The sequence below is a fragment of the Larus michahellis genome, chromosome 8, assembly GCF_964199755.1.
Source record: "Larus michahellis chromosome 8, bLarMic1.1, whole genome shotgun sequence".
Lineage (NCBI taxonomy): Eukaryota > Metazoa > Chordata > Aves > Charadriiformes > Laridae > Larus > Larus michahellis.
Genome location: NC_133903.1, coordinates 4,060,437 through 4,073,990, shown reverse-complemented (window position 1 = coordinate 4,073,990; position 13,554 = coordinate 4,060,437). Strand labels below are relative to the sequence as shown.

At 41.8% G+C, this 13,554-nt stretch overlaps 1 protein-coding gene across 4 annotated transcripts in view; it reads right to left on the bottom strand.

The window, feature by feature from the left end:
* The window catches only part of SDK1 (sidekick cell adhesion molecule 1), a 405,671-nt gene that overhangs the window by 136,627 nt on the left and 255,490 nt on the right, over positions 1-13,554 (bottom strand). For all 4 annotated transcript variants that reach the window (XM_074596464.1, XM_074596462.1, XM_074596465.1 and 1 more), the window contains exons 9-12: positions 7,176-7,259; positions 2,238-2,432; positions 909-1,025; positions 484-651 (exon numbers count right to left, since the gene is read on the bottom strand). In XM_074596464.1, coding sequence (XP_074452565.1) covers positions 484-651; positions 909-1,025; positions 2,238-2,432; positions 7,176-7,259 — 564 coding nt within the window. The remainder of the gene's footprint in view (positions 1-483; positions 652-908; positions 1,026-2,237; positions 2,433-7,175; positions 7,260-13,554) is intronic.

Below are 13,554 nucleotides of genomic sequence, written 5' to 3'. Positions count from 1 at the left end.
TGAAGTCTGCTGTACTTTAGCTTGGCTTCCAACAGTGCCCGGGGCCACAAAGAAATACAAAGGTACGAGGAAAATCAGATCCATTGTAAGTGTGGCCACAGCTTGGCAACGGCCTGGGCTGGTCTGTGCTGCCCGCGGGCTCCCGGAGGCAGGAACCAACTGCAAAAACCCAAATCTACAAAAGTTAAAAGGTCTCATCCGCAATGCGAGATTTGCAGAGGCAAAACCTGAGAAAAATTTAGCTCTATTTAAGCTCTATTTAAATACACTTCCTTTCACAAAATACGAAAGTTTACATGCATAATTACCCAAACAAAAAGGGTATTTGTGAGAGGTTTCCTAAAATAGATGCATTATTCCTATTAAATCATACAAGTATCTCTATTAACTAGCAAAGCACAATTATGAAAACTTCCTGAGCATACAACAAAAACTGATTAATACTTGATTAAAGTTAGAATTTAAACAAAGCATTATCCTTACTCCACACTGTCAGCATCACAAAAGCGTTCAGAGCTCCTTCAGAGTTGACTGCACAGCAAGTATAATTGCCGGCATCCTGAAGGAAAACGGGTGTTATCTGGAGCCCTCCAGATTCGAGAAGAATGAATCGAGGAATCTGAACCGAGCCACTGGCTAAGATCCGGTTTCCTGAAACACAGAAGAGAAAAGCAGCGTGATCAGTGTCGCGTAGGCTGCTCGGATTAAGCACAGCAATTCTGCTTCTTCCAAAAGACTACCACAGCCTGTCCAGGCCACCGGCTCACAACAGCCCCACAACAAACCCCCTGCTCGCGGAACCCGAGAAATGAAGAAATACGCACCAAATGGATCGGCAGAATCTCAGTAATAGGAACAGACAAGAAAAGGTGGAAATGCTTTTCCACAGCAACTTAGTAACCGGGTACCTTTCTTCCATGAGATGGCGGGTTTTGGAGCCCCTGACACTGCACAGGTTAGCACCGCGGTCATCCCCTCCGTGACGGTGGTGTCCTCTGGAGGCTGGATAAATGCTGGTTTAATGTCTAGAATCAAAAAATTTAAAAAACTCAATGCATCAGCTATCAGCTCTCCTTCACCTACCATCATGGACTACTTTACATCCACTTTTATAGAGCTGATCATGGAGAAGGACACGACAATAATACATGAAAACCTTTCAGCAGTGACTGTAACCTTTCATTATTCGTCTCCTAGGAATTGTCTAATCCAGTTTATTACCTACATGGAAAATAAAAATCTATCAGTGCTTGTACATGTACAGGTAAGACAGCTTACAAAAAAAGGAAGATAAAGCTCAAAATGAGTGTTTGGGGGGAAGTCGAGAAATCTAGATAAACAAAATTATTTTCTTTCATCTTCATAACAGAGTTCTTTTCGATGAAAAGCAACTTGAGAAAGGCATTAACTTTGAAACTTAAATGTCAGCCAAAAGAATTTAGAACCTGAGTCTCATCCAAGACATTTCCCAAGTTTCTTTCTCTCTTATTTTCCCCGAGTTGCATTTTACTATGTTTTTTTCTGCATTTTTCTAGATATATCTTGAACTGGGGCTGATCTATTTTCTGAGGCCAGTAGGAATTCTGGTCAGCATGTGTAAACTGCTCTCGAGCTAAAAATCTGCTTCCTGAAGACGAGTTATACTATTACAGAAATGCCCGTTAATAATTGCTTTTAAAAGAGACTACTAGGATTTGTAATTCTTCCATAGAGAAGAGTGTACTTCATTAACAAAACCATTTAATCAGACTTTTTGGCCCCAAAAAATACATTTAACTCGAACTTTCATTCTTTCCCCTGCTAAATATAGTTGTAGACAAAAGGCACATAAAATGCACAATCATGAAGCAGTAGCTCAAATTCAGAACAGAATTAGATTAGAGTAGAACTAAGTTATTTAAGTGTAAAGGAAAGACAAAATTATTTCACAATTAGCCTTTCTTTTTTTTTTTTTTTCTTTTCACTAAGCTCTCCCCTTTGTAGCGTGAAATAGGAGAGTTCATCTCCAGTCCCTAACGTCATGGAAAGCTTTCCTACCGGCTTCAGCAGGTTGTGTTCGGGCCACAGAGGGCATTTCTGGGGTACCCTACAGCCGGGGCAGCTACACTCCATGAAAATCGGGGTTCTGTGAGTCGAACTGAACAAGCACAGGGCGGTGGAGAAATCCGATGGATGGAGGGTCACCTACAGAAATGACGGGACGACCCATCGATCCCGTACCCCGGCTCCTTACTCACTCGTCACATCCAGGTAGGTGTACGTCTGTATCTCCCCGGCTTTATTACTTGCAAAACACTGGAAGATTCCAGCGTCCTCGGGACGCAGCCCACGGATCTGCAGCCCACCGCTCAGCAGTACTTTGTAGCGAGGGTTTTCCAGCTTGCTGAGGGGAACGGAGTCCTTGTACCAGACCAGGGTGGGAATGGGAACACCTATAAAGAAAAAAAAATAATTTCACTATTAGTCTTTGCAAAACACGTCTGAAGTATTGAAAATACCCAGCACTGTTATGGTCATATCCCTGGTTTCCCATCCTTCTACGCCAATTATTTATATTTTTACAAGCTGCTTTTGATAAATGGAGGCTGCATCTTACATTATCAATGGTAATAATACACTGCAGAGCATGTGGGAATAAAACCAGCAAACAGTGAAAGGGGGAATGCTGAGAAAACATGTTATGAAATTACTTTCTTCACCCAATCATATTTCATGCTACTACAAAATAAGATTTACAGCAATTTCATGTTGAAAGCCGGAATCATGCTACTTAACCAGCAGCAGTGTGGCAATGCAGCACGTCTATAAGACCGTTCCATCCCAAATGAGATTCTTCTCTGCTACTGCAGCTAAGATGTCAAAATAAAAAGGAAATGGCAAATTACACATTAAAAAAAATGAAGTGCTTACATGGCTGTATTCGAGTCCTAATTTGGCAGCTTAGTTTGAGCTGATGTACAAACAACACGTTGCCAACAATGGGATAGCTTTAAATTATTATTATTTTTATTCATTCTCAAGCTTCACCTGTTATTTGAAAAATGCAGACATTAGGAGAAACAAAAATCCTCCCCTAGATATAACTTGCAGTCCCGTTTATTCCTGTTTTCTTTCATGCGCGTGTTCTACAAACCCTGACACGGTTATTTCACACGTATTGCTGCTGCAGTCGTATCCCAGCCAGCTGGGATGAAGGGGCTGTAAATTCAGTACATACAAACAGCGTAGGATTCTCTTTCCTCTGGGCGATGTCAGGGGCCTAGAACAGCCGTACGCAGCCGTTCCCGTCCCACCCCTCGCATCGGACAATGTTTTATCCTTACACCCCAGCAGTCCCCAACTGACCAAACGCTGAGGGCCCTGTGCAGGGGTCTGAAGTGAAGCAGGTATTTTATGATGCGATTAGATAATCACAGGATCACGAGGGTGTCAAGCTGATTGAAGTTACCTCAGCCCCAAAGACAGCGTTTTCATAATCGGTAGCTAATTTGAACACATATCGCTTAAAATTTTCACATTCCCTTGTAATAAGGTGAGGAACTATGGACTTAAAATCCTGGGTGAGTGGAATTTGCCCAACTGGAGGAAAGCGGGGAATCACAGAAGCACTAAGGGAGGTCACTAATGAATTGAGCATCTGCAGATAATGAATTTCACCGCAACGTCAGGAATTACTTAAGGTTCTCAGAGTTAAAGCGCTACAGGAAGATCTATATTATCATTATTATGATTTTAAAAGTCCCAAAGTTAAATACTATTGTATTATACTTCCATTCATATCTTGCCTCAGTGTACTTATTCTCTTTATACAGACAAAAGCTATATTAACTCCCAGCAAGAATATATAAACAATGCATGGAACACTTGAAAAACAACATTCAATTGCCGCTGTTACTTTTATAAACATGTATCATTTACTACAATCACCTGTGATGCTTTTGTTCTGCTGATAAAATACAATGTACTCGTAATCTAGAAGGTAATCATCTCAGGGAGAAATCCACTATGTAGAGTGCATTGTCTGATAGAGAACAGACGTAGTGTAGCAGCTTGCAATAGGCGTAATTTAAATTTCATACAACAGCCCATATACAGAATTAGCGTAAATTTCAATGTTCAGAATTCTCGGTGAGAGTGTTATTCATCTCTTGAAAATCCTCCTGGGCAAATACAAATTATCACTGAGTAATGAAGAAACAGATGATGCAAAATGGAATAGTTCTCCTGATGCTGAGAAGCCTGGAAATGATTTCAAGTTTAAATAATAGCAACTCCATTTTCCCACACATTAGACTTGATAGGCACCTAGGAAATAATGAAATCCTGCATTCAGCACACTCAAACCTTTACCACTGGTGTCATTCCATAAATCCCATTCTACTAACAGTATTAGCAAACCTTCTAATCCTATAATCACGGAGAGATACACCTTCCTCTCACCAACTCAGCTGACAAACTGAGTATTACCATCTCTATTTTTCTGCATTTCGGTTACGGATATCTTCCTCTACTCAAAGTTATGAGTCTGAATAATAGGATCTTATCTAAGCACTCTGATGCCTGTCAGCAGCATTCATTTGGGCTTTAGTGATCTTCCCAGAGAGATTTGTCTTCCAAGTTGTACACATTTTCTTTTATCATTTTGCTGCCTCTTTGCCTATAAAAATGGTTAAAACCAGCTTCCTTTCGTCTCCCCCTCTCCTACCCCACAGCCTTTCCTCTCCCCACACCCCCAAAAGGAATTTTGCTCCTTTGCCTCTCTAAACGCTTCTGATGAAAAAATTATGAACGGAGGAAACCACTTTTAAAGACCTTTTGGATTATACCTTTCCCAGCAGTATCAGCCCCACCTTACTGTTTGAGAGATTACAGAGCGGCCTAAAAGACTAGTAATAATAAATTAAAAAAAAGCTTATTTCTCAGCATGTATGCGGCGCTATTCATTTTTCACAGACAAATTAATCTAGTCTTATGGAGGAGAAGGAAAACTGAGGAAACTCAGGAAACTGAGACTCTGGTTCTGGCTTTGCCACTTTCTCTGTGACCTTGGGCAAATAATTTATGCAATCCGAGGCTCAGTTCCCCCGTCTGTGCAACAGATGCTTGACTCTCTGCCAAATTTAACTTACTTAAGAACCTGGATAAAAGACTCTAAAAACACACTGTGTCTTTTTTGGTTTTAGGTTTTTTTTTTTTTTTGGTTGGTTTTTTTTTTTTTTTACAGCCTTCTCTAGATCCCAGTGGGCTACTGGGGAATCCCAAAAGCATCTTTCCACCTACTTGTCTAAACAGGTAGAACTAAAGTCCAATTAACTGCACTCCCCAGACACCACCACCGCTGCCTGCAGCTCTAAACTTTCTATAAGCAAACAAGAAAAAGCATTTAAAGGAAAGCCATTGAAAATGCAGGCAGCATCGGCAACTACGGAAAGCTCTACAGCAGAGCGCGGTTGCTGCGCAGTCTGATACACTGAAACTCCATTACGGGGAAGTATAAAGCCGGGCTGTGCAAGTTCCAATTTTATTTACAGTTAATCTCTGCTTATACTGTGAAATTAATCTGTCTCTCACACATTCAAAGCGCACCAAGACTTGGCAAAATGGCTTTGTGCAGAGAACTTTATGGGGCTGGGGGAAATACAATCTGTCTTCCTACTTGTAGCAAAGGTACCGGGCAGCTTCGCAGTTCCCCATGCGCTTTATTCCAGGTCCTCACTCGGAGCAGGGAGACAGAAACATTTGCCAGACTTGTGTAATACTGGATCAAAACTCTGTGTTTAATACTAGTACCTGCCCCGTATGAGTCTGCGTTACAGATACTCAAAAACAATCCACGTGAAGAAAGGTGACCGTGCTCCTGCGCCACATGCATCAGCAAGTCAGACCAGTACTGGAAGAGTTCAGTAGACATAAATAATTTTGTCTAGTAAGGGTTCCCATAGCTCCAATTAGACCTCATCTACTCAAAATGGCTAAGAGTGCCCTATTAGCCCCCTTGGGAGCTGAACTGCTCAAAGGAGAGGTTAGGGTAGAAGCAAGAGATACAAGCCAACATCTTCTCCCTGATTCCTCTAGGTTTGGGGTTGGTGGGTTTTTTTTTTGTTTTGTTTTTTTTTTTTTTTTTGTAATGCATTGAAAACATTGGAGACAGCAGATAGGCTTTTTCAGTGACAGTGAGCTAGTCCAGAGGTTCATCAAGTAGTTGCCTAGTTCTGAAACACATGCGCACTACCATATTTGCAAAGCTTCCTTCTAGAAAGGCAGTATTGACTCTTTCCTACACAGAGCAGAAAAGAATGCTTAAACTATAGTGGAAATAATATAATCACGCGATAAAGAACATATTTATCGGCTCTGATCTGGAGAAGGAACCGACCCAAACAAGCTGTTAGTTGGGTTTGGGTGCTTTTTAACCAAGGTTGTGTACTTTTACGTGTATTGCCTGTTAAACTCAGCATCAGGGAAAACGAGACGGCAAAAAAGTTCAGTCGCTTGCCAAAGTCTTGTAGCGATTCAGTGACACGGACAAACCCGCTCTTGTGGCAAGTCCTGTCTTACTAGAGTGCTTAAACAGGTGCTGCTTCTCTTTCTCTGGAACTAAATCTTAAAAACCATTTTGGTTTAGGTGGAATTCTAGACATTTGAAGCCTTTTATATTATTAAAATACCTGCCAATTATAGTCCTCCTGCAGAATTCTTAACTACGCTTAAATATCAGAGTTACTGACGTTTCTATTCAGTATAAAAGTTCCGTAATTTTTAGAAAAAAGAACATTCGAATTGTTGAAAATATTGACTGTTTGCATTGCAAATGATGGGTTCCATAACCATACTTGCACTTCAGCTAATTTTCTGGCTCGCGACACTAACGTCTGTTACACAGCGACAACGACGAAGCAAAGGCAGGCTACACGGGGGAGAGGAGCAGGAGTTGCCCTGCCCCACAGCCAAACCCGAACCTGCCGGCATTACTCATGTCTAAACCTAAACCCTGGGTACAAGGACCACCCAATTTCCCAAGGGCAAAGGCCACCTTCTCTCCCTTGTACCTGGGATCTGTAATAATTAGCAATAATATAGAGGCCTCAAAACATTCGAAGTTGCTGTAAGATGCTTTCTCCAGCAGAGAATGTGCAGATATCATTCATCCAAGTGGGAACGCGTCTGCCACTCACCCATCGCCTGGCACAGGATGTCCACGTCTTTCTCCACTTCAGCCAAAATCACGCTCTCGGGCTCAGCCGTAAAATATGGCGGTTCTTTAGAACGGGGAAAAGAAAGAAAAATAAACGAACAAAGCCAGGGCAAAATGGAAAATAGGTCTTGATGTGAAGATATTCATCATATAAAGTCTCCACACGTGTTGTATTTAATACAGTGAGTTACAGACTAGTTTGTCCAAGTTTGCCTCTATATGGAGGTGCTTTTTTTTTTGTAGTAAAAGCATCATTGAAAAGCCAAAATTTTTTTGCTATGCTGAGCATGAATTCCAGAGTCAAGTCAATATGATGCAAGATTTAGGGGTTTGCACTGCAAATTAATACTCAGAGCCGGGGCTACTTTTCATTTTATAGGTCTGAATCATGGAACATTTTAATTCTTCGTTCAGAAGGGCCCTCCCAAGAGGTTTATAAAGGTTTATATTTACAACGTAGCATTTTATAGGATAGTTTGTTTCAGTATCTAAACTAAATTCCACCTCGCGAAGGCATGAAGCATGTCGGATAAAGTGCCACAGCACGTCAGAGCGCCGACACCAGAGGATAAGTGCGGCATAATTAAAAAAAATTCTTGTCCACTGTTTTATTTCTGGAAAGCAAACAGATTTAATGCTTTAATTGAAGTTATAGTAATAATCATAAAAATCCACACTTTATCATTAGGACTAAAGAAAAGATATTAGATGTTTAATTAAACAAAGACAAGATTCCAGAAATTGTAGAGTATGCCGTCATGTAACTCTTTCTTCTATGCAGCATAAAATTGAAGAGCATCATGTCAAAGTCCCACAGGCATTAAAGGTTGCAGTAATTACCACGGTAACTAAAAACTGTCATAGTCTGTTCAATGCAATTATCATCCGAGTACTGTTTTTAGAAGCATTTTATTTGATTATAACTAGAGTTCTATTGTAGCATAGACAAACTCTGCTAAGTTTTAGAAAATACAGAAAAGACAACGTAAGTAGCTTGTGAGAACAAGTTACTTGTGTTTTCATTTTAAGGAAATCAAGCGTGTTTGAAAACAATGTAGTAAGCTACAGTAAGATCCAAGGTCATCAGAGCTGACCTTCTCTCAAATCTCTCCCCCAAACCCGTCTGAACACCAGACGTGCAGTTTGTATTATTGATAGCGCGTTAATATTTTCATGAATAAAACCAAAATCACATAATTTTATCCTCCAAAATCATATTTCTCCTGCTACCGCCTGTCGTCTAGCAAGCGTCGCTATCGTTGCAGGGCCGACACGGCACGCCAGTGGGTGCCCATCAGTAAGCGCCGGGTTAGGATGCAAACCCCCCCTTTTCCCAGCACTCCTTCCCACTAACTATAATAAAATACTTGCTTGAGCGTACAGAGCTAGGGTCTCATTTGAGCACCAATGGATATTACAATTCTGTATTCATTCCAAATAAAGTCAATCAATATTAGTCTTCAAAATCCTGTGCAGAGGGGGAGGTGAGGTTGCAAAATAGCCTGGAATACTCATTCACCCAGCAAAACCAATAAAACAAGCTACCTGATTTATTATATTCTAATAATACACATGTGTTAACATTATTGATCCTCACTGCCTAAATATAAAGCTATTAATAAACATGCATAATAAGTTGTGATTTATTGCATATGATCTCATGCGTTAATCTAAACAACAAATTGAAAAGCTGAACGTTTAATTGAAATTCACTGATGGCACAGTGTTTGACACGTTTGATCAACTAAGTTGCTGAGTCCTCTGCAATTCATCTAAGTCCGCGTTTTAACGCCGAGCACACTCTTCCTTCTCACCCCACACTCCAAGCCTCGGCTGACATTTTCCTCGCGCTCCACTTTTCGGAATGTTATCTTTTTAAATTCCAAACTTTTAGCCTAATGTCCTAACTTATCTCTGTATCGGTCTGGGGGGACACAGGCCAGCGTCCGTCCATCCACCCATCTCTCAAAATAAAATTTGAATCTTTCATTCTATGGCAATTTAATTTGATCGTGAGGCGAGGCAAAGGGGAAAGGTGGCCAAAGCGGCCCAGGGTCAAGGCAGCATCCAGACACATCCCCCCACATCCAGACATTCACTTCTAACTTTGGGCTTCTTCTGCCGACGTCTCTACGGTCAGTGAGGTTCAAGTGTATTTTCCTACTTTTAGGGAGTTCCTGACTGCCCATCTTCCCCCCTCCCTCCCCTTTATAAGGCACTCTGACCTTAACGGGCCAATTTCTAAACTTGGCAACCTTCAGCTACCGGCTCGCAAACTTTCTCCTAGGTCAGCAACATACTCACACACCAGTGACAAATTCGCAGATTTATCTTCAACTTGGGCCTGCAGTCCAGCTGCAAAGCACTTAACGTGCCCTCAAAGACACTAGTGATTCCACGACCACTGCTCACTTGCTGCTGTTGCACGTGGTTGCTGCACTTATACGTGGCGTATTTATACAGCCTGCTTTCCTGGTGCCCCTCCCAAAATCCCATCCTACAAATGGTGCTCCTTCCTTTAAACCCCATACAGGCTGTTATGCCAGCCTCAAAGAAACTTATTACATTAAGAGATGCTTAGGTGAGCAGGTATCAGGCAATGAATTACCTGACAAGGAACCTGAAGCCAGTGACAACTGTCACTTAGCAAGCGGGATGTGATGGTATAAAATGAAGATTCGCATCAGCTTTTTTTGAAAGAAGCAGGGAGAAATGGAAGCCGACAAGACAGAAAAAGAGCAGGAGCAGCAGAAAGATGCAATCTAAAGGCCAGAGGCAACTCCCAGAGGACTTTCAGGGTGTAGGTGTGCCAACAGATACGATTTCCAGTCTTCATCAAGCCCAGACCCACCTTTTCCCTTACACTACAGCCTGCTGAACTCAACTCTCACAGCTGTTCCAGGAGCTGGAAGTCCTGCCAAATGCCACAATTGATATAGAGGGGTCAAGAGGCTGAGGCAAGAACTGCCCATAGAGGGGTCGGATCTTATTCTTGTCTGACAAGCACAGGTATAGAAAACCTTTCAGAAGCGTGTCTACAATTTACTGATTGTAAACTACCTGCTTCTGCTGCCTGGACATAGAGACAAGCCTGGGTGGGAAGAAAAGGCTAATTCATAAGGGAATTTTGGAAGATCTAGAATACCACGTGGACAACACTGCTGTGGCATCCCAAGTCTAATATACACGGAAAATTAAGTCTTGTTGATTTAAGATATGAGAGAATCCCAGCACTATTGGTGTAGGTATACTCCTAGGGCTTTGAGGGAAATAAAACAGCGATTTCCATCCAAGCTGTGCTGCTTTTCCACGTGCACCCGTCTTACGCCAGCAACACGGATGCTCAAAAGGTCCTTTGCAGCGAGTGTCTATGGCTTCAACACAACCCAGGCTGCGGAAGAAACGGCTCTAGTTACAGGTGCTAGACTTCTGGAAACTAGGCTCCCCGCTTTCCAGATGAGTCAGGTGTATCATCTGCACGTCGGGTGTGTGCCTGAGGGTCTGCAGCCCCAGCACAAATTGCAAGTGAAAAATTCAGGGTATCTGAATTTGGGTGCTACACACCACCCGGTGAAGAACTACCCCAGAGAGGCCATAAAAATGCAGCAATATTTATAGGGGTCAGATGGCATTCTGAGGGGGCATTCTGGCTGTCCGTACATATGACTCCACTGCATATTTATGAAGCTTGGTTTGAACCACACAGTATGAATTTGAACATTTATTGTTGTAGGCAACAATCGTGTGTTGAAATTTAATACGTGTGGCAAAATTACAATGTCTTCCAAACTATGTAACATGCCAGGCACCAGCCCCCAGACATAGCATTTTCTAGGAATGACAGTACCAGTTGGTATCAGGTCAAACATTTAAATTTTGGGGAAATTAAAGAATCACAATGGTTAGAATAAGAAAGGGCCCAGTACACGGAGTTCACGCTGCTGGCAGTGCAGCGTGCTAGGCAACGAGGGAGGTCGCATCCATATTAGACTGAAAGAAAGAGATACTGTCTTGTTCAGATATTGTATTGGTGTTGACTGATCTTAACTAAAAGGTCAAGAACAAGCAAAGGGGAAAGAATATTTGAATATAAATGCGTGCTTTTAATAGTTGTTGAGGGTTTCGGGGGTTTTTTGCACTACAGACATCATTGAAAAGATAGCCTCTCTTCAAAGCCCTCGGGAGCCTCCAAAATTTGATACTGTTCTAACTTCCCCCATGCAGAGTTACATGGTCACTGATTTTAACATTCAAAAGATAGCAGTCAGCATCCATTACATACCCTTCAAGCTGCATTGGAGATGTGTGACCTAATCCTAGATACATACATGAAAGTCAGAAAGAACAGAGAAAGCCCCAGGGGCTTCTCCAAAGCTGAAATTCCTGCATCACTCAGAAATTCAGGCCTGCATATTTAAGAGGAAAATCGAGCCTTAAACACGGAAGCCTTTCTCTAGCATTACCGTAAACTAATTTATTTGGTGAATATCCTGAAAAGAAAGGGAAACTCCAAACTTGATAGCCCCTTGTAAGTACAAAGTCCGGAACCCCAGACAGTAGATCAGGCTGTACGGGTCGAGAGAAGCCACACCATATAAGCAGGTATAACATGTTCCTTGAAGCAGGATTGTTCTTTGTATGAATATCAGGTTAAAACAGAGAGAGATGAAAAGGTTCTCTTAGTTTCTTACTCCTAGCCCTACTGTGAGCTGCAGTCTGTGTGTTCTAAAACCTCATAGCGGCGCAGGGAGCACACGCCTCCTGTTTGCAGAACCGAAAGAAGGGGGAACTTCTCCTGAATGCCAGATACAGAACTGGACTTCCCAGAAATCCCGTCACTGCACTGTGGTATAGGCCCCGTGTGCATCTGGGGCCAAGGCAACATGGCTACATTCATCTCAAGAACCTTGCCAAATCAAAAGTGGTCAACACTTCTCTACTTTGAGCCCGATGTGAAGTTCAGGCAAGTTCAAAGACTTTGTATTCTAGTTTTCCTGAAAACTCTTATTCTTTTCTCATGCACAGTACATGAACACAATCGTCATGGTCTTTTCTTAAGCCCAATACATGAACACAATCACCATGGAAAATTACTTTCCTCTGCTTTCAAGACATCATTTGTAGTATTTCAAAATGTCTAAGCTAGAGCCACAAGAGCTATTGTTTCCAGAGATCTGAGCACAAGGTAGGGAGATGGCGAGCAGCAGAGGAAAATAACCTCTGTTCTGGCAGTTATATATATACAGTCAATGCAAATTCACGAACAATGGCAATGCACAAAGAAGGCCCTTCTGCATCTCCACACTTGCTCCTGGAGAAGGACAGTGAAGGAGGAGTAGCCCGACAGCCCAGCTCACGGCCTAGCCAGGTGGGCCTCCATACTAAGGTTATCATCTTTCTGGCGTGTTCCTGAACCCCATAAAGCTGTGTCCATACCTGATGAGAACCATTGTCCTGTTTTCAGAAAGAAAGCTATCTAGCTGGGATGTAAAAATTCTCCCTAGGAAACACCAAGGTGAGAATAAAATGTCTATTAATGCAGTTCTTCCGGGCACAGAACCGCTCCAAAAAGAAGGGAAGCTGTCAATTGTGATTCTGATTTATTCCATCCTACTTCCTTTGGACAGGCCACCAGGGCTTCAACACTCAGTTCTGCGCAATACCTCATCACACCAGGCCTTTCTTCTAATTGCTTTTCTCCTCAGTTTGTTCAAGGTTTTACTTTGACTGCATCTGATTTAAAGAGCAGTACGGATTTCATGTAGTGGAAGGGTTTCATTCCTCATTCTCTTAAGCTTCTAAAATTCATAATTTCCCATAGAACAATCACTTAAAAAAATGACCATCGCAATTTGTCGCTACCAGAACTTGCGGAACGGGAGCAAAAGAATTTAAGATTAGCTCAGTTTTCAAATTGGTTTGCTCATGAGAAGACTCCTTAAATTACTTAATCTTCAAACTGTTAGTGATAAAACAAATGTGCTCTTATCTAATCTGCAACAAATCTTTCCCAAACTGTTACTCTGCCAACTGAGGAACATGCTACCCTTTAAAAATTTATAACAACTGCAGCTAATAAAACCAAGGTTTGGAACCACCTCAGTTTATCTTTGCTGGAACGATATGAAGATGTCAGGAAGCTCTGTGCCACAGTCAGGAGAAAACTGCACTGCAGCACAAGACTAGAGGGTTTTCTTCTTGCTTATGCAATGCTACTTTACTACATTAGGGATTCAGATTTTTTGAAATATTATTGTGATTTTAATTTATAAACTGAGATGTACTCTCAGAAATATTCGGAAAAAAATCCAGAGACAATATTGTAGGTCACAAATCATAATCTGAACTGAGTACGTGCC